At 43.9% G+C, this 21,304-nt stretch overlaps 1 protein-coding gene across 2 annotated transcripts in view; it reads left to right on the top strand.

The window, feature by feature from the left end:
- The first annotated feature begins 507 nt into the window (after positions 1 to 507).
- SEC23B (SEC23 homolog B, COPII coat complex component) overlaps positions 508 to 21,304 on the top strand; it is a 47,353-nt gene continuing 26,556 nt past the window's right edge. Inside the window, exons 1-9 of one of the 2 annotated variants that reach the window (XM_081097218.1) lie at positions 508 to 933; positions 8,294 to 8,528; positions 10,588 to 10,645; positions 13,809 to 13,895; positions 15,002 to 15,238; positions 15,563 to 15,648; positions 17,185 to 17,329; positions 17,730 to 17,888; positions 18,479 to 18,594. In XM_081097218.1, coding sequence (XP_080953344.1) covers positions 8,308 to 8,528; positions 10,588 to 10,645; positions 13,809 to 13,895; positions 15,002 to 15,238; positions 15,563 to 15,648; positions 17,185 to 17,329; positions 17,730 to 17,888; positions 18,479 to 18,594 — 1,109 coding nt within the window. In that variant the 5' untranslated portion in view covers positions 508 to 933; positions 8,294 to 8,307. The remainder of the gene's footprint in view (positions 934 to 8,293; positions 8,529 to 10,587; positions 10,646 to 13,808; positions 13,896 to 15,001; positions 15,239 to 15,562; positions 15,649 to 17,184; positions 17,330 to 17,729; positions 17,889 to 18,478; positions 18,595 to 21,304) is intronic. The other variant, XM_081097219.1, reaches the window with a different exon arrangement.

The raw sequence follows: 21,304 nt of genomic DNA, 5'->3' as shown, positions 1-21,304 counted from the left end.
TGCCCTAACCAGTTTGGCTCAGTGGCTAGAGCGTGGGCCTGCGTACTCAGGGGTCCCGGGTTCGATTCCGGTCAAGGGCATGTACCTTGGTTGCGGGCACATACCCAGTAGGGAGTGTGCAGGAGGCAGCTGATGGATGTTTCTCTCTCATCGATGTTTCTTACTCCTATCCCTCTCTTCCTCTCTGTAAAAAATCAATAAAATATGTTTGGGGGAAAAAAGAACGAGAACCCTGGCCGAATTTCCCCGGATGGCTCCAGTAGAGTGGCCGGTGACCCATCTTGCTCCCTCTGCAGCAACGAGGCAAAAGGCACGATGAATCTTAACTAGACCCAGAGACCTGCCTCCACACATGGGTGCGCGCGCAGGCGTCCCCACACTCACCGCCCCCACACTCCTTCCGCCCCGCCCCACCCTTTCCGCGCACTGACGCCTCTTTCCGGCCGGCTGCAGTTTCCTCTGCGCAGGTCCACCCCTTCTCCCAGGCCATACGTCATCGTTCTCGCTTCCCTGTAACTAAGGTGATGAGAGGAACTTCCCACTGAGGCGGGCGGATGTCATGTTGGATCAGAGAGTGCACCTGAGGCGTCCTGGCTGCGCCTAGAAAACAGTCCGGCTGGCGCCGGGGTTTTCTAAAGCGGAAACGTTTAGCGGTGAACGTGGAGAAAAGTATGTTCTGAGGAACTACGGTTTTGTAGAGCGAGGCACGAGTGTCTTGCCCTTTTCCAAGATGGCGGCGCGGCTTCTCTGAATGTCTTGCTTCCGCTTGCCTGCCGGAGGAGGCGCTTTTTGATTGGCCCGTGGACGGCGCCGGGAGTGACGCACAGAGACGCTGACCAATCGACTTAGAGCTGAGCTGGACTTGGCGGTGGGAGCTGCTGCCGGTCTCTTGTAGGTGCGGACCGCTGCGGCCAGGTGGACGGCTACGGCCAGGTGAGTGGGGGACGCCGGAGGGGTCCGAGGTCTGAGGGCACAGGCGTGCAAGTGTAGGGGGCGAAGGGTTTGCTTCCGGGGTAAATCCTTTTCCCGGTGGGCAGAGGAACGGGGGCAATTGGTGATCCAGGGGTCTTCTGATAGTGACGCTTTCCCCGCCAGGCCGGCTTTCCCCAGGCGGCAGGCCGGCTTCTGACTAGGGATGTCTCTGAAAGGAGGGGTGCGAAAGGACCCAGACTGCTTTTTCAGTTTTTGAACTCGCGCTTCGCGTGAAATGACTTCTGTTTCTTGATAGAGCTGAAACTAGAACACAGGACTTCTGACTGCCTTGGATTTAACCTTTGGTTAAACTTGGTTTCTGTGTCTTGAAAATATGCTTGGTGGATGGAGTAAGAGTGGTTCTGATTTTTTTTTGTACGACACTTCTATCGGATCTTTCCAGCCCGTTCATATATTCATTCATTGATTCAGCTGTTAATCTCTTCCGATCCCCTTCCCCTTTGAGAATTTGGTGTAAGCCATAGAACCATTTTCCTAGATGGTTCTAGATGCACAGCCATTGATGCACAGAATTTCGCATAAGTTTCAGAGGTTGTTTGAGCCTCAAGTTCTGGGTGGGTTTTGTGTCCATGGTTAAGAATCCATGCTGTACTGACACACTCAAAGGGCAGACTCCCTGAGCACCAAAGCCCACTGAAGCAAGTCCTGCTTTGAAGGGTCAGTTTCTGCACAGCAGCACCTCTGCTGTAGTCACAGCAGGTCCTCGCAGTTGATCGGCCTGGAGGTCAGTTCCTCCCAGTGATGCCAGCAGCAATCAAGGCTCAATTACAACATGACAGTGCCCACACAGATGTACCTGGAGCACCCAGCTCAGGTGAACTGGGAGGCTGTGCCACTGAACCCTACAGGACACCTACTATACACGGCCACTCTACCAAGTCCAGGGCACGTAACAGCTCTACCTAGTACATAGAAAGAAGCATAGGGAAGCAGCCAAAATTTGGAGACAAAGAAACCCCAAATGAAAGGACAGGAAACATTTCCAGGAAAAAAATAAAAAACCTAAATGAAATGGAGGCAAGCAAGCTACCAGATACAGAGTTCAAACAATGGTTATAGGGATGCTGAAGAAACTTAGAACTTAAACAACATGAAAATGGACATGGAACCCTGCTGGTATGGCTAAGTGGTTGAGCATTGACCCATAAACCAAGAGGTCACCAGATGGATTCTAGGTAAGGGCACATGCCCATGGGTTGTGGGCTCGCTGCCAAGTAGGGGACTTAAAGGAGGCAGCTGATAGATGTTTCTCTCATTGATGTTTCTATCTCTCTATCCCTTTCCCTTCCTCTCTCTAAAATCAATAAAAGCATAAGCAAAACAAAAACAGTCATGGAAACCATTCAAATGAGCCAGGCAGTGTGAAGGATACTTTTAGGGTCCCTGGAGAAGGAATGCATGAGGCCAAAAGGGCTAAAGAATTATGAGTTAACTAGAGGCCCGGTGCATGAAATTTGTGCATTAGGGGGAGGGGATCCCTCCTCTGGGTACTGACCTTTAGACCTCTTCACAATCGACATTCCCTTTTGTTTATACTACATTCCACTTGCTAAGACCATTATCTTTCCCCTCTGGACCTGCCCAGAGAATTCTCCACCCAAAAAAACCCACCCAGAGTCCTTTAAAGTATCTGATTCCTCTTGTCTCTGGATGCTGGCACCATTTTGGTTTTCCAGATGACCTAATCCGCCTATTTAATAAAAGAGAAACATGGTAATTAGCCATACCTCCACTACCCTTCCCATTGGCTAATCAGGGCGATATGCAAATTAACTGCCAGCCAAGATGGCGGCCGGCAGCCAGGCAGCTTGAAGTGAACATGAGGCTTGCTTGCTTCAGTGACGGAGGACTCCAACGTTCCCTGCCTGCCGCTGCCGGCCTCTGAGCTTGCAGTTTGAAACATTGTTACAAATATAGAAGCTAAACAAAACCCCAGAAACCAGCTTTCAGCTAGCCGGGATCTCAGAGCTGGAGTTGAAACAGTGTTTCAATTATAGAATCCAAACAAACCAGATACCTGCTTTTAGCAGCCGAAGCCTAAGAGCTGGAGCCAAGCCTCAGAGCTAAAGCTGGCCCAGAATAAAAAAAGAGAAAAAAAGGAGCAGCTGGGAGCTTCAGTCACCCGCCAGCCTGAAAACAGCCCTCGGCCCTCACCCAGACTGGCCAGGCATCCCAGTGGGGACCCCCACCTTGAAGGGTGTGTGACCAGCTGCAAACAGCCATCATCCCCTCATCCAGGCTGGCCAGGCACCCCAGTGGGGACCCCCACCCTGAAGGGTGTGTGACCAGCTGCAAACAGCCATCATCCCCTCACCCAGGCTGGCCAGGCACCACAGTGGGGACCCCCACCCTGAAGGGTGTGTGACCAGCTGCAAACAGCCATCATCCCCTCACCCAGGCTGGCCAGGCACCACAGTGGGGACCCCCACCCTGATCCAGGACACCCTTCAGGGCAAACCAGCCGGCCCCCACCCATGCACCAGGCCTCTATCCTATATAGTAAAAGGGTAATATGCCTCCCAGCACCGGGATCAGCGGAGCTGCAAGGCCTCCCGGCACCGGGATCAGTGTGACGAGGGCAGCGCCCAAACCCCCTGATCGCTCTGCGGCTCTGTGTGTGACAGGGGGCAGAGCCACAACCTCCCTATCCACCCTGCTCTGTTCATGACAGGGGAAGGCACCCCAACCCCCTGATCAGCCCTGCTCTGTGCCTGATAGGGGGGAGCGCCCCAACCCCCTGATCCGCCCTACTCTGTGTGTGACAGGGGGCGGTGCCCCAACTCCCCTATCGGCCCTACTCTGTGAGTGACGGGGGAGCTCCTCAACCCCCTGATCTGCCCTGCTCTGTGCGTGACAGGGGGAGCTCCCCAACCCCCTGATGGGCCCTGCTCTCGTGACAGGGGGATCTCCCCAACCCCCTGATCTGCCCTGCTCTGTGCGTGACAGGGGGAGCTCCCCAACCCCCTGATCAACCCTGCTCTGTGCGTGACACGGTACGGAGCCCCAACCCCCCTGATGGGCCCTGCTCTGTGCGTGACAGGGGGCAGCGCCCCAACCCCCTGATTGGCCCTGCTCTGTGCGTGACGGGGTGGCGCCGCAACCTCCCCATCGACCCTGCCTTGAGTGTGACGGGGCGGTGCCCCAACCCCCCAATCGGCCCTACCCTGAGCGTGACTGAGGGTGGCATTGCAACCTCCTGATCTTCCCTGCTCTGTGCATGACAATGGGTGGCACCCCAACTCCCCAATCAGCCCTGCTCTGAGCCCGACCAGGGGCTGCACCTAGGGATTGGGCCTGCCCTCTGCCACCCAGGAGCAGGCCTAAGCCAGCAGGTCGTTATCTCCTGAGGGGTCCTAGACTGCGAGAGGGCACAGGCTGGGCTGAGAGACCCTCCCCTCCCCCCAAGTGCACAAATTTTTGTGCACCGGGCCTCTAGTCTATATAATAAAAGCTTAAGAGACTGTTAAGGTGGAACAACTGGAACAACAAGTTGCTATAATGCACACTGACCACCAGGGGCAGACGTTCAATGCAGGAGCTGCCCCCTAGTGGTCAGTGTGCTCCCACAGGGGGAGTGCTGCTCAGCCAGAAGCCAGGCTCACGGCTGGCGAGCGCAGCAGCAGTGGTGGCAGCCTCCCCTGCCTCCATGGCAGCGCTAAGGAGCAGCAAGCCAGGCTGTAAGCAGCAGCAAGCCAAGTTGTAAGGAGCAAGCAGGCAGGTGGTAAGGAGCAGGGGATCCTGGATTGTGAGAGGGATGTCCACCTGCCGGCTTGGGGAATTGGGCCTAAGCCGGCAGGCAGACATTCCTGAAGGGTCCCGGGCTGAGAGAGAATGCCGGCTGAGCTGAGGGGCGCCCCCCCCCCCCCGCCCCGTGCACGAATTTTGTGCACCAGGGAACTGATGTTTAGAATTCAATTATTTGATCAGACCTAACAGATACACTAACTGAAATGAAGAATAATTTATAGGTAATCAACAGTAGAGTAGATGAAGCCGAGAATCAGATCAGTGATTTGCAATATAAGGAAGCAAAAAACACCCAATCAGAATAGCAATAAGAAAAATAATCAAAAAAATGAAGATAGTGTAGGAAGCTTCTGGGATAACTTCTAGCATTCCACCATTCACATCATGAGTGTGCAAGGAGAAGAAGGAGAGCAAGAAGTTGAGAACCCATTTGAAAAAATGACAGAAAACTTCCCTAACCTGGTGAAGGAAATAGACATACAAGCCCAGGAAGCCCAGAGAGTCCCAAAGAAGATGAGCCCAAAGAGGCCCATACTGAGACACATCATAATTACAATGCAAAAGGTTAAGAGACAGATTCTTAAAAGCAGCAAGAGAAAATAAGTTAGTTACCTACAAGGGAGCTCACATAAAACTATCAGCTGATTTCTCAACAGAAACTTTGCAGGCCAGAAGGGGGTGGCAAGAAATATTTAAAGTGATGGACAGCAAGGACCTACAACCAAGATTACCCAGGAAAGTTGTCATTTAGAATTGAAGGACCTATAAAGAACTTTCTAGACAACAAAAAGCTAATGGAGTTCATTACCACTGAATCATTATTACATGAAATGTTAAACGTTCTTTAAAAAGAAGAAGAAAAAATAAATGACAAAAAATGTGAATAATAAAATGACAGTAAATATCTATCAAACAATTGAATCTAAAAAACAATAAACAAGCATGCAAAACAGAAACAGACTAATAGATACAGAGAACATTTTGATCATTGCCAGATAGGAGGGGGGCTAGGGGAATGGGTGAAAAAGTACAAATTGGTTGTTACAGAGTAGTCATAGGGATGTAAAGTACAGCATAGGGAATGTAGTCAATAATATTGTAATAGCTACATAGCGTGTCAGATGGGTGCTAGATATATCAGGGCAATCACTTCATAAGTTACCTAAATGTCTAATCACAAGGTTATACACCTGAAACTAAAATAATATTGTATGTCAACCGTAACTGAAAAATAAAAAATGTCTTTTTGGTTTTTGTTAAATAATCCATGCTGTAGAAGAAGGCATGAGGGTGTTTAAATGCTTCCCTCCACGTCCCGTGTGGTTCAGGGTTCAGGATCTGGAAGAGGAGCCGCACACAAATGAAAGAGAAGAGACAAGAGATAATTTGGAAATATTGGGGTGCCGGGGTCCAGGCCCAGCGGTCCAGGGGTTCCCAAAGGTGTGGACGGAGTCGGCGAAGAATGTTTTACACGGAGACAGTGTTCAGAACTCTCTAGCTCTCTTTAGTTTCCGTGGATCTTTCTGTGCCTGGCTGAGGCCACAGAGATCCACGAGGCAAGCTGAGCCTTTATTTTATAGTCAGAGGTAAACAAGGTAGTGGTTACCATAGTTACACAGTTCTTGTGAGTTTCACTTGTTTTGGCCACTTCCTGCACTTCCCTCAGCCCATTAGCTTCCCAGATAAGATCTGGGAAGCGTTATAAGGTCAAGCCTAATTATGCTAAGAGGACTGTGCCCTCTAAGCTGGGACTTGTTTGTGACTTTCCCAACAGGTCAGTCCGCGGCTTAATCCTATATTGGCTCCCCACATGAGGGGAAGAGACAGTGGGCAACTGAGAGAGCAGGTTTTAATATGTAGTTGCTTGAGGACATTGGATGGAGCCAGTACCTTTTAATAATGAACTGTTTTGAGAAGGGAAGTAGCCAGTGAAGCCTGTTGAGGTACTTGCTGAGAACTGTGATCTTAGAATTACATCCATTTGCCATCCAGGAAGCTGCAGAAGTGCCTCCTGAGTACAGTGCTTCAGTTTCCCACTTTTGCCAGAAATAACAAATATATGCCATAGAGTTGCATGTGGAACAAATAGTTGGAATTTTTGTGGTTAGGTTATGTATAGTAGATTAATTCATTCGTTTTTTTTAGCCATATATTACTATTATTTTCGTTCGAATCATTACAGTAAGGCGCTTTTTTTTTTATATATATATTTTATTGATTTTTTGCAGAGAGGAAGGGAGAGAGATAGAGAGTTAGAAACATCGATGAGAGAGAAACATCGATCAGCTGCCTCCCGCACATCTCCCACTGGGGATGTGCCCGCAACCCAGGTACATGCCCTTGACCGGAATCGAACCCGGGACCTTTCAGTCCGCAGGCCGACGCTCTATCCACTGAGCCAAACCGGTTTCGGCAAGGCGCTTCTGATAATAACATGGAGACAGTTATTATTCAGCACTGTATGAAATGAGCACTGGAGGCCAGTAGTATTGTAGATTCTTTAATTTGCTTCCCCTTGAGGTGCTTGTTCTCTTAAACCTTAATAGCTGAGACGTGTGCTAGCCTAGATTTTAGGATGTAAACAGGATGTATAAAATATTTGATGGAGTTGGTATTATTGGGGCTTGAAAAGGTTAGTCTGAATGACTATTTTATTACTGGAATTTTTCAAGGCATGGGCATGAGCAACCATGGTGAGTAGGGAGGTCTTGGTGAGGAAGTCACTCAACATAATAGCAAACTTTTCTTTGTAATTTTGGTGATTCCAAGTAAGAATTCACGCCGAAACCGGTTTGGCTCAGTGGATAGAGCGTCGGCCTGCGGACTGAAAGGTCCCGGGTTCGATTCCGGTCAGGGGCATGTGCCTGGGTTGCGGGCACATCCCCAGTGGGAGATGTGCAGGAGGCAGCTGATCGATGTTTCTCTCTCATCGATGTTTCTGGCTCTCTATCCCTCTCCCTTCCTCTCTGTAAAAAATCAATAAAATATATTTAAAAAAAAAAAAAAAAGAATTCACTCAGAACTGGTGGCTGTTCCCATTGTGAATTGGATTCCCACATCAATATCCAGTTCTTTCCTCCACAGGTAACAAAGGGAGGAGGGAAAAGGGCGCAAAAACGAGATCACGTGGCAGGTAAAGTTTAGTAGTGTTCGTTTTGGCAGAGCAAGGAAGGAGAGGGATTAGGGAGGAAGGTAGCTGGATGCTGAAACAGTTTGAGACTAACCCTTGGGCAAGGAGCTGAAATGATTGGCTGAGATGATGAGATGACTTGAGGAGGTTTAAATACAGCTTAGAGATGATCAAATGATTGTAAGCCTACTGCTCCTTTTATTTTTTTTAAGTTTTAGAGAGGAGGGTTGAGGAAGGAACAGTAGTCAAAGATAACTGTGAAGTTAATCAGCTTTTGGGGGTCATTGGGAAGCAAGTGTTGTCATCCTACAGTGACAGTTTCTTCCAGACTTAGTGTTAAACATTGCGCTTAGGGGGCTCTTTTTTTTTTTGTCTTTGAAGTTTAGTTGACAATTTCACATACAATTAAAATTTTATCTTCAGTTTCTTTTTAGACTATGGCAACGTATCTGGAGTTCATTCAGCAGAATGAAGAACGAGATGGTGTGCGTTTCAGTTGGAATGTGTGGCCTTCTAGCCGTCTCGAGGCTACAAGAATGGTTGTACCTCTGGCCTGTCTCCTTACACCTTTGAAAGAACGTCTAGACCTGCCCCCTGTACAGTATGAACCTGTGCTGTGCAGCAGACCAACTTGCAAAGCCATTCTCAACCCACTTTGGTATGAATTCATTTAAAAACTAGTAAATGATCAATACAGTAAATTATGACATTTCTGTGATTCTCATTTAAGTAATTGAATTTGGGCAAGGCATCAAATTTGAGATTAGTAGATGATGAGATTCTTTTTTTGTTTTAAACATGCTTTTTATTGATTCCAGAGAGGAATGGAGAGGTAGAGAGATAGAACATCAATGATGAGAAACAATCATTGATTGGTTGCCTCCTGCACACCCCCTACTGAGGATTGAACTCGAAACCTGGGCATGGGACCTGACCGTGACCTCCTGTTTCATAGGTGGACCCCCAACCACTGAGCAACACTGGCTGGGTGATGGTGAGATTCTTAGTTGATGAATGCTTTTAGAAATCTCCCTGATACCCAGGCCAGGAAGCTCAGTTGGTTAGATCATTGTCCCGATCTGCCGAGGTTGCAGGTTTATCTCTGGTCAGGGCACATACAAGAATCAATCAATGAATGCAGAAGTAAGTAGAATAATATATGTTTCTCTCTCTCTCTCTCTCTCTCTCTCTCTCTCTCTCTCTCTCTCTCTCTCTCCTATTCTTCCCTTCCTCCCTCCCTTCCCCCACCCTTCCTCTCTCTCTCTCTCAAGATCAAATGAAAATTTAAAAATAAAGTGATCTCCCTGGCATAATACTTCAGATAAAATTAGAATTTATGAGGGAATGAGGTGGAAGTAGAGGGAAAGGATTTGAAATTCACTTTTGGGGGGCTGATTTTCAGTTTGTATTTAGGTCAATTTTAGATTTTTTTTTAAATATATTTTATTGATTTCTTACAGAGAGGAAGGGAGAGAGATAGAGAGTCAGAAACATCGATGAGAGAGAAACATCAATCAGCTGCCTCCTGCACACCTTCTACTGAGGATGTGCCCGGAATTGAACCTGGGACCTTTTAGTCCACAGGCCGACGCTCTATCCACTGAGCAAAACCAGTCAGGGCCAATTTTAGATTTTATTGGTGCCCTTTAAAGCATTAAAAAAAAAAAAAATCAAAAAGCTTAGACAGTTTTCTCATACCTATTTAGTATAATGATGATATAATAGAAGAAATTTTAACTCTTGTTGGTTTATAAATTTTTATTTATTGATTGATTTTTAGAGAGAGAAAGACACACACACACACACACACACACACACACAGACATGGATTTGTTGCTCCACCCACCCATGCATTCATTGGTTGCCTCTTTTATGTGACCTGACCAGAGATGGAACCCGCAACCTTGGTGTATTAGAATGACACTCTAATTAACTGAGCTACGGGTGAAATTTTAACTCTTAATGATTTTATTGTTAAGTATAAATTTTTGTGTCCCTGTGATATTTCTCTTAAATGTGGGTACTATTTGAAAGAATTTTTAAATAGGTGAAGAGTGTCATTAATATTCTTTAACAGATAAAATTCTTATATGAGGGAATGTTTTTTACTTCATCCCCTTGCTTTATGTAATGTGTCCACATATAGGATGTTGCTGCCTTCTTTTAAAATGATAGTCACTTATTGTTAATTTTTTAAATGTAGAAAGTGGAGCAGGGAGGCAACTAAAGTATCTTGAACCAATTCTAGGAATTTTATCAACTCAGAAGCATGCCTGCTCAACTTTGCTTCAAGTGAGCTAAGTGAAAGTCTGGGAAGTTTTTCCTTGTGTGAAATAAACTTTTTAGTATCAAAATTTAGTAGTTTCACATATCTGAACAATAAAGATGTTAGAAAAATTACTAAGACTATGTTCCAAGATAACATGGCAAGAGGATATAAGCTATAATTCATATAAAGTATAACATTTTAAATATTATCTAGGAAATTGGAAAAGAAGAAAAAAGGACTTACTAATGTCTCATTACTGCTATTTGAAGGAAACCTTTGTTGTATTTAACAGCCAGAACTCTAACTGCAGTGAATGTGTTACATACCTTTATCCATACACCCATACAGAATCACGTCTGTGCAATTTACTAAACTTGAAGTTTACATTTGAATGCTTTCTACCTTAAAAATGAACATATTACCTAGTCGTGATATTTTTTTTTCACAGTCAAGTTGATTATCGGGCAAAACTTTGGGCCTGTAATTTCTGTTTCCAAAGAAATCAGGTATGTGAATATTTTTTAAAGTATTTTCTTTGTTTGAATTGTACTACTCTGAAAAAAATTAAGTGATATTGAATTGTGCCTTGGCAGGCAGCAATTTCTGCTAAACTCAAGGTGATAGCTCTAATAAGTTCTCTGTAGGCAGTGAATATGTTACTATAACTGAACAGATATGTTGTTTATATTTCATTTGACTTCAGTTTATTCTAATTGGATAGTGTACATTACTGAATTTCCATTTTCTGATCTTTCTAACTTTTAGGGTCCAAGTATCAGTGTTGAGCTTCTTTTGGCTTAAAAAATTTTAGATTACTAAACTAGAAGATGTTAGTTAATCACAAGAAAGACTCTTTAAAATGAATGTGCCTATCATGGAAATGTTCTAAAACTGGATTGTGGTCATCATTGCACAATGCTGTACATTTATTAAAAGTCATTAAATTGTACATTTAAAATGGATGGTTTTTCTTGATATATAAACTGTACCACAATAAAGCTGTCAGAAAAAATTTGTGCCCAACATAATGTACAGTGCTGTAGTAGATCTTAAGGTATAAAAACATGCATTTATTTATTCATATATTTTATTATAATTACAATTAGCAGTCTCTTTCTCAGGTATAGCAACAATAAGCCCGGGGATGAAAAGAATAATGTACAGTTGATGAGTAACTATAGGCTTGGAAACTATAAGTAGTTACCATTCCCAAATTATCTCCATGAGAGACTCAGAAGTATATACATTTTAAAATATATATATTTTATTGATTTTAGAGAGGAAGGGAGAGGGAGAAAGAGATAGAAACATCAGGGATGAGAGAGAACCATTGATTGGCTGCCTTCTGCACGCCCTTACTGGGGATCAAGCCTGCAACCCAGGCATGTGCCCTTGACCGGAATCGATCCCGGAACCCTTCAGTCTGTAGGCTGACGTTCTATCCATTGAGCCAAACCAGCTAGGACTCCTAGTACATTCTGAATTGATATCTGTGTTTAATATAATTTATTGTGAAAATTCTAAGGTATCAAATGACAATGTCAACAGAGTAAAAAGGAGACCCATAGAATGGCTGAAAATATTTGTAAATCATATATCTAATAAGAGATTAATATCCAGAACTCCTAATACTCAAGAACAAAAAACTGTCAATCAATCCAATTCAAAAATGGGTAAAGAACTTGAATAGAGCCCTAACCGGTTTGGCTCAGTGGACAGAGCTTCGGTCTGCAGACTGAAGGGTCCCAGGTTTGATTCCGGTCAAGGGCATGTACCTTGGTGGTGGGCACATCCCCAGTAGGAGGTGTGCAGAAGGCAGCTGATCGATGTTTCTCTCTCATCGATGTTTCTAACTCTCTCCCTCTCCCTCCCTCTCTGTGAAAAATCAATAATATATATATATATATATATATTTTTTTTTTTTTTTAAAGAACTTGGATATTTCTCCAAAGAAGATATACAAGTGACCAATAAGCACCTGAAAAGATGCTTAATTATTAGAGATGCTTACCAAATGATGCAGCATTTCCATTTCTGGACATATACCCAAAATAATTGAAAGCAAGGTCTTGAAGAGATACTTGTACATCCATGTTCATAACAGCGTTTTCACAATAGCTAAAGAATAGAAGCAACCCAAGTAAATGGAAAAACACAATGTGGTGTAATGCATACAATGCAATATTTATCCTTAAAATGGAAATTCTGATATGTGCCACAACTTGGAAAAACCTTAAGGATATTATGCTAAATGAAATAAGTTAGTTACAAAAGACAAATACTACAAATACTGTATGAAACCACTTTGATGAGGTACTTGGAGTAGTCAAGTTCATAGTCACAAAGTAGAACTGTGGTTTCCAGGGGTTGTGGGGGGGGGAGGGGAGGGGGATGGAGAATTGTTGTTTAATAGATTCCAAGTCTCACTTTTTCAAGATGAAAAGTTCTGGAGATGGATGGTGAAGACAGTTGTACAACATTATAAATTATTTAAGATCACTGAACTGTACACTGAAAAAAGATAAAGATGGTGAAATTTATATGTATTTTACTATAATAAAATTTTTTTGGCGAAAATCCAACCTATAAACTATGAATTTAAAATGTTTGGAGGGAGTTTTAAAAACAAGAAATTGTGACATGTTAAACACAAAAAGCAGGTCACAAAATTGTATATGTAGGACAACCTCAGTTGTGCATAAGTAGAAAAAGTCTGGAAGTAAAAATGCCAAGATGGCCCTAGCCAGTTTGGCTCAGTGGATAGAGCATCGGCCTTCGGACTGCAGGGTCCCAGGTTCAATTCCGGCCAAGGGCACATGCCTGGGTTGCGGGCTCGATCCCCAGTTGGGGGCGTGCAGGAGGCAGCCAATCAATGATTCTCTCTCATCATTGATGTTTGTATCTCTCTCTCCCTTTTCCTTCCTCTCTGAAATCAATAAAGAAATAATAAAAAATAAAAAAATGCCAAGATGTTGACAGTGACTGCCTCACAGTGATAGGATTGTGAGGGTTTTTTCTTTCTGTTTTCTTATATTTTCCTGTACTTTCCAATTTTTCTACAGCAAACATGTTTTACTTTATTGGTAACAGCTGAAATAATAAACCCAAATAAAAGCTTTGGTCTTCCGCATAGACCAGTGGTTCTCAACCTTGGCTGCACATTAGAATCACCTGGGAATCTTTTTAAAATCCTGATTTCTGGACTTCATCCTCCGGAAATTCTGTTTCTTTGTTACTAATGTTGTGGCCCCACCCCATAACAAAGAAACAGAATTTCCGGAGGATGAGGCCCAGAAATCAGGATTTTAAAAAGGTTCCCAGGTGATTCTAATGTGCAGCCAAGGTTGAGAACCACTGCATAGACTATTGATGAGACAGCTAAAGTCTCCGCCTTTAGTTTGCAGGACAATGGTTTTTGATGGTGTATTTTTTAATCATTTAGAAGTTATAATTAACCTACAGCTGCATTTAAAAATGTTATAATGAAATGTAAATATAAGGCATGGTTATAGACTTTAAGTTCTGATTTTTGTATTTTAGTAATGTGCTTATTTTGTGTTTTCAGAATTAATATATTATCATTAACTATTATTATAAATGGGAAATAAAAGGTATAACATACAAATTTTTCAGCCCTAATAAAACATGGCTTTGTTTTCATCTCTTCAGTTTCCTCCAGCTTACACAGGCATATCTGAGGTGAATCAGCCTGCTGAATTGATGCCCCAGTTTTCTACAATTGAGTACATGATACAGGTTTGTTGCACATTTAATGTTAAATATTGAGATTCTCTTGAAATGCTTTATCTTCCATGTGGAGTTAAAGTTGTGAGGGCAGCAAGATTCTAAACATTAAGTTATGGTTCGTGTGCACTTTCTGACATTTTCAGGTCTTGGGAGAAGGCTATAAAAACGAGGTAGCACTGAATAAATTCAAACCCTGTCCTTTACAGCCTTCTCCATTTCAGTTGATGGTACTTTATCTTCTAGTTGTTCAGCTTAAAAACCTTAGATTTACCCTTGACTTTCTCTCTCATCCGTATCTAATCCATTAGGAAATCCCATTGGGTCTATATTCAAAATTTATCCAGAATCCATCCACTTTTCTCCCACTGCTGCTATCCTGGGCCAGCCACCACCTCTCACTTGAATTACTGGGGCATTCTCTAACTCTCCTTCCACGTGTTACCCTTGTCCAGAGTAACAGATAGTGTCACAACCCTTTGTGAGCCAATTCTGTGTTACCACTCTGACCTCAGCTTTTGCTAGTCTCCTCATTCAGCCAGATGGGCCTCCTTGTCTTGCCTCCTAGCATCCCAGGAACAAGCATGCTCTGCAATGCTCTGCCTGTGGGCCTTGCTCTCACTTGTGCTCAGGTGGACTCTTATCCTCCCTCCCTGTCCTCCAGGTTTTTACTCAAATGTTACTTTTTTAATGAGACTGCCCTGACCTGCCATTTAATACTAGAACCAGCTCTTTACCTACACTCCTGGCATTTGCAATCCCCTTACCTTCTCCATTCCAGAAGGTTAGCTCCTTGAGGCTGGCAGGGATCTTTGCTGCTTTGGTTCACTGAGTTATCCCAGGACCTGGAACAATGTCTGATACTTAGAAGGCTTTCAAAAACGTGGAATAATTTGTTAGGTACAAATAGTTTTTTCTTTTAGTTAGTGTTTTTTTTTTTTTTTTTTTTTCAGTTTGTTTTAATAGGACCGGTTGTTAAATGATGTTTGTTTAGCTGTTCTAATCTCCGGACAGTAAATGCAGTTGAAGACTTGTTATTTACATACCTGATTTGACTTAAAAGAGCTGAATCTGTCTATTTGTATATTGATTACTGTGCTGTTTTTCTCTGTATAAAGCGAGGTCCACAGTCTCCTCTAGTCTTCCTCTATGTGGTCGACACATGCCTAGAAGAAGAGGACCTTCAAGCACTCAAAGAATCTCTACAAATGTCTCTGAGTCTGCTTCCTCCAGACGCTCTGGTGGGTTTGATCACGTTTGGGAGGATGGTGCAGGTTCATGAACTCAGCTGTGAAGGAATCTCCAAAAGTTATGTCTTCCGAGGGACCAAGGATTTAACTGCAAAGCAGATACAGGTTTGTGCTTTAACTTGTACACAAGCAGGAGCAAAGTTTTTTAAAAAAAAAACACATTTGTTTTTATTGATTTTACAGAGAGAGGGAGAGATAGAAACATTAATGAGAGATTGATTGGCTGCCTCCTGCATGCCCCTTACTGGGGATCGAGCCCACAATCTGTGGGCATGTGCCCTGACTGGAATCGATCTGGTGATCTCTTGGTTCATGAGTCAGTGCTTAACCACTGAGCCACACTGTCTGGGTGCAAAGGTATTTCTTAAAAATTAATTAGTCCTTTACTTTCAGTGTTAGAGGAAATGAGTCTTTTTGGTTCTTTTTTAGGATATGCTTGGCCTGACCAAGCCTGCCATGCCCATGCAACAGGCAAGACCTGCTCAACCACAGGAGCACCCTTTTGTTTCGAGCAGGTGAGGTACCGATGTAGAGTGTTGCACATACAGTAGTTGGCATGCAGGGCAATCCACTCAAGGGAAGAAAAATGTTAAAATTTTCAGTTTCTTATTTTTAGAGAGAAAAAATAAGTCTGACCAATATTTAATGTTTAATAATGTGTTTAACATAGCAGTATCTGTGTATCATATGTAACTGAATTATAAATGTTTTTACATACATGTGTGGCAAGGTTGTTAGGAATGCTTTTCCTGTTAGCCTTGTATCATTACAAAGGGTTTGAGACCATTGTGCCCCTCCTCTTAAACACATGGCTGCTTCCTTTTTGATTCTTAGGAAAAACTGAAAAGGCTTCTGTTGGGTGTCCTCAAACCTGAAATCAGGCACTTACTTCACTTAGCTCCTTGAGTGTCTGGGGCTGCCCTGGCTGGGTTAATATTCAGCAAACATGATAAAATACATTGCCTGGCCTGCTGGGGCCATTCTCTTATGCTGTTAAGAAACCAGTGTTACTCTCTATTACTCCCAAGGCTCAAGAGAAACACAAATTATGAATCTTCAGAATGATGAAGATTGTCCACATAATGAAACTTACGATTTGCACCTATTCAAATTGATTTTTTTTCATGTTACACATATATAAATTGCTATATATTAGGCTTTAAGATGTATTTTTCTTTAAAATATATTTTATTGATTTTTCACAGAGAGGAAGGGAGAGGGATAGAGAGTTAGAAACATCGATGAGAGAGGAACATCGATCAGCTGCCTCCTGCACACCCCCAACTGGGGATGTGCCCGCAACCAAGGTACATGCCCTTGACCAGAATCGAACCTGGGACCTTTCAGTCCGTAGGCCGACGCTTTATCCACTGAGCCAAACCGGTTAGGGTAAGATGTATTTTTGAATAAAATTGCTTTGAGTTTTTTGGGGTTTTTTTTGTTTTTTTTAATATATTTTATTGATTTTTTACAGAGAGGAAGGGAGAGAGAGATAGTTAGAAACATTGATGAGAGAGAAACACTGACCAGCTGCCCCCTGCACACCCCCCACTGGGGACGTGCCCGCAACCCAGGCACATGCCCTTGACCGGAATCGAACCCGGGACCCTTCAGTCCGCAGGCCGACGCTCTATCCACTGAGCCAAACCGGTTTCGGCTGCTTTGAGTTTTTGTAGTTAGAGATACCTTGGAAGAAAAAAGTGTACGTTTTTTTATTCTGAATAATTATTATTTTTTTTTAATATATTTTATTGATTTTTTACAGAGAGGAAGGGAGAGAGATAGAGAGCTAGAAACATCGATGAGAGAGAAACATCGATCAGCTGCCTCCTGCACATCTCCCACGGGGGATGTGCCCTCAACCCAGGCACATGCCCTCGACCGGAATCGAACCTGGGACCTTTCAGTCCGCAGGCCGACGCTCTATCCAGTGAGCCAAACCGGTTTCGGCTGAATAATTATTTTGAAGAGCAGTAACTATGTATTACTTAGGGCTGAAGACCAGAGTACGTTTTAAAACCAGATGGATGTATCTATTCAAAATCATGCAGGTTTCTGCAGCCTGTTCACAAGATTGACATGAACCTCACTGACCTTCTCGGGGAGCTGCAGAGGGACCCATGGCCCGTAAATCAGGGGAAGAGACCTTTGCGATCCACTGGTGTTGCTTTGTCTATTGCTGTTGGCTTGTTGGAGGTAACTGAGAATTGACTGGACCCTTCAAACCATGCATACTCACTCTCAGAAGTCGCTTTCAAACTGTGTGTGAGAATCAGTTGCAACCTAAGTCAGATGACTGTTAATTTATCAGAAAGTGCTTCAGTTATTATTATCCACCTTGAAGAAGCCCTCGATGTTTTAAAATTTACCAAGTTTTCATGAGAAACACACAGCAATTAGGGCAATGGGAAGTGTACACAACCTTTAGGTTGGAAGAGATATGGCTGCTTCTGTGCATTGTCATCTGTGTTATTCTGCAGTATTGGTATTCAGTATAGCTGATGAGAACTCACGTTTGTAGTATATTTTCAGGGAAACAGAAACATACTGGGGGTGGAGTTGTCTGCTTCTAAAATGCTGCCGTTTACTGTTTTAGGGCACTTTTCCAAACACCGGAGCCAGGATTATGTTGTTTACAGGGGGTCCCCCCACCCAAGGACCTGGAATGGTGGTTGGAGATGAATTAAAGGTTCCTATTCGTTCCTGGCATGATATTGAGAAAGATAATGCACGATTTATGAAGAAAGCAACCAAGGTAAGGGGCTTCTGGATGCAGGCTGTAGTCGAGTTGTGGTAGCTCAGTGCTGGGTTTAGGCTCCTCCGAGTGGCAGCTACTTTGCTAAGGCCATGCTTCGTGGTCAGCAAGTTGCTCTTATTGGGATGACCTTGCAGATCTTGGCTGCTGTTAAATTACTGAGAACTTAGAGTGGGTGGCTTTAAAACTGCCAGAAATATTTTGAGATTGAGAGCTCTCAATTATTTGGATTTTTTTTTTGTTTGTTCTTTTAAATATATCTTTATTGATTTCAGAGAGGAAGGGAGAGGGAGGGAGAGATAGAAATATCAATGATGAGAGAGAATCATTGATTGGCTGCCTCCTGCACATCCCCTACTGGGGATCAAGCCCGCAACCCAGGCATGTGCCCTTGACCAGAATCGAACCTGGGACCCTTCAGTCTGCAGGCTGACACTCTATCCACTGAGCCAAACCAGTTAGGGCTATTTGGATGTTTTTAAAAAAACTATCTCCATATTCCTATATTTGATTATATCCCTTTGGTATAGTAAGGCATATCTGGTGAATAATTTTATTGTTTCCTAAAGCTGGTTTACCTTTCTTCACAGCACTATGAAATGCTTGCTAATAGAACTGCTACAAATGGCCACTGCATTGATATTTATGCTTGTGCCCTTGATCAAACTGGACTTTTGGAGATGAAATGCTGTGCAAATCTTACTGGGTATGTTGACAGCAAACACCTGGAAACGTGAGAGTGTTTATTTTAAGGAAAAAGAAATGTGTGATGCAACAATAGGAAAGGACAAGGCTGACTTAGTTAAGTATTCAGATAGGCCTAGGCTGTGGCTTCCATGCTGGGAAGGTGTGTGGGCCGCCTGGACAAAGAAACAGTGGTGAAAAGTAAGTCTCGTGTTCACTACGGACAAATCTTTATCAGAGTAACTTCCTTTCTTTCTTAGAGTTGTTATTGATACTAGAGCAGGAAAGAAAGCAAGTGTGAAATATGTGGCCTTCAGCAAAGCACTTCCTTGTGAGAAGGGAAACTGGTCTGAATGCCAGAGCAATTAGGAGACCTTTCACCTGGCTTAGTGACCTTTCCTCGTGTCTGTCACTGAGCACACGCTAAGCCTAGAGGGTGCATCGCAGGGTGCACTGACTTAGATCCTAAGTCCATAATGTGCGCACAGATCACAGTGTAGAGCCATGATTCTCAAAGTGCAGTGATGCCTGGCCAGCAACTTTCAAGGCTCCTGGGGACTGATTAGGAATGTATATCCTCAGGACTCATCCAGACCTGATTCAGGAACTGCGGAGGTGCAACCCGGCAGTCGGGTGGTTTTTTAAAATATATTTTTATTGATTTCAGAGAGGAAAAGGGAGAGAGAAACATCAATGATGAGAGAGAATCATTACTTGGCTGCCTCCTGCACACCCCCTACTTCGGATAGCGCCTGCAACCCCGGCATGTGTCGACCAGAATCGCACCCGGGACTCTTCAGTCTGCAGGCCAACGCTTTACCCACTGAGCCACACTGGCTAGGGCTGGCAGTCTGTTTTAAGCAGCTCTCCAGGGAATTCTGGTGCAGGTGAAAGTGAGCGAATCACTGATGCACAGCACTGATCTGAAGCTGGAGAATCACCTGAGAACTCGAAAAACTCTTCCCTTTGGATCTTGTTTCCAGAGATTCTGACTTGATTAGTGTGGGGTGTGGCCTGAACATCAGCATTTTTAAAGTTCCCTCAAGTGATTCTACTGAAGAGCAGAATTTGAGAACCACTGGTGTGGGCCTTTAATACTTGTGTGGCTGAGCACAAGCAGCATCAGCCCACCTGACAGCTTGTTAGGAACGCAGCATCTTGAGCAGTGGTTCTCAACCTTGGCTGCACATTAGAATCACCTGGGAACCTTTTTGAAATCCTGATTTCTGGTCCTCATCCTCCGGAAATTCTGTTTCTTTGTTATGGGGTGGGGCCACAACATTAGGAACAAAGAAACAGAATACCCGGAGGATGAGGCCCAGAAATCAGGATTTTAAAAAGATTCCCAGGTGATTCTAATGTGCAGCCAAGGTTGAGAACCACTGCCCTGACCTATTGACTCAGCCTTGCATTTGAATAAGATCCCAGGTGATTTGTATGCACAGGACAATTTGAGAAGCACTGGTGGAGGGCTGTGTGAGGGCCTCTGATGCTGCTGGTCCTCACTGAGTAAAGACACGAGGGAAGAAGATGGAACCCAAGTCACCTGAAGTTGTCTTGGAGAGCAGCAGACGTATTAGGTGACACTAGCTATATCAGAGAACCACATTTAATATGGTGAACTCCTACAGTGCCCTCAGGAGTTCCTGACTTGGAATAGCCACACAAAAGCTGTGGTGTATTTGTGAATATCCCTAAGTTTGTACACCAGAGTTTATGTGTATGTATGTTTCTTCTGTGGAGAGGAACTATCACTTCCATCAGATTTTCAGTAAGGTCTTTGACTCCTGAATGAGTTTAGTATTTAGGGCACATCACCTTTTTAAAAGATATATATTGATTTCAGAGAGGAAGAGAGAGAGAGAAACATCAGTGATGAGAGGGAATCATTAATTGGCTGCCTCCTGCATGCCCCCTACTGGAAATCAAGCCTGGGACCCTTCAGTCCGCAGGCCGATGCTCTATCCATTGAGCCAAACTGGCTAGGGCTCACGTCATCTTTTGTATAAATATAGTATCAGGGAAGTGTGTTAGCAGTAACATTTCAAAAAAAGGATTTAGAAGTTTTAGTTGATAGCTCACCTAAAATGAGCCAACAGTTTGGGATGACTTCCAGCGAAGACAAGGTGATCCGACACTGTGCTATAGGAGTTGATTATCTACAAAGAAGATCATCGTCTTGATTTCGTTGGTGCTTGTCAAACCTTATCTCGATTGTATCATCTTCCATTCTGAGCATTTCAGTTCAAAGGGGGTGTATAGAGGAACTGGAGATATTCAAAATGGAGCAGTGAGAGTGATGGAGATGGCCTGAAACTATGCCATATGGAGAATGATTGAAGGAGCTAGAAGACAGATGAGGTGTGAGAGCTATATTCAACAATTGCAGGCCTATTCAGTGGAGAAGGAATCAGATCTGTATGTGACCAAAGGGTAGAACTTGAACCAGGGTAGAAGCTGCTGGGAAACAGAATTTGACTCAGTGTAAAGGGAGACCTTTCTTAGTAGTCAGCACTGTCTAAGCATGGAATGGACTCCTCAGGAGGGCGTAAGCTCCCGATGCTGGAAGCGTCTGATCTGGATGATAACTTGGCAGGTGTTTTGGTAGAGGGTGGGTGTGAGTCAGTATTAGGTTTCTGTGATTGTGACAGAAAACCCCAAACAGGTTTTTCTCTCTCACTGGAGGTAGGCAGCAGGGCAGGTATATTGATTTTATCATTATCAGGGGCTAA

The sequence above is a fragment of the Myotis nattereri genome, assembly GCF_964212035.1.
Source record: "Myotis nattereri genome assembly, chromosome: 8".
Taxonomy (NCBI): domain Eukaryota; kingdom Metazoa; phylum Chordata; class Mammalia; order Chiroptera; family Vespertilionidae; genus Myotis; species Myotis nattereri.
Note: the sequence above shows the minus strand (reverse complement) of the source record. Positions and strands in the feature narration are given on the sequence as shown.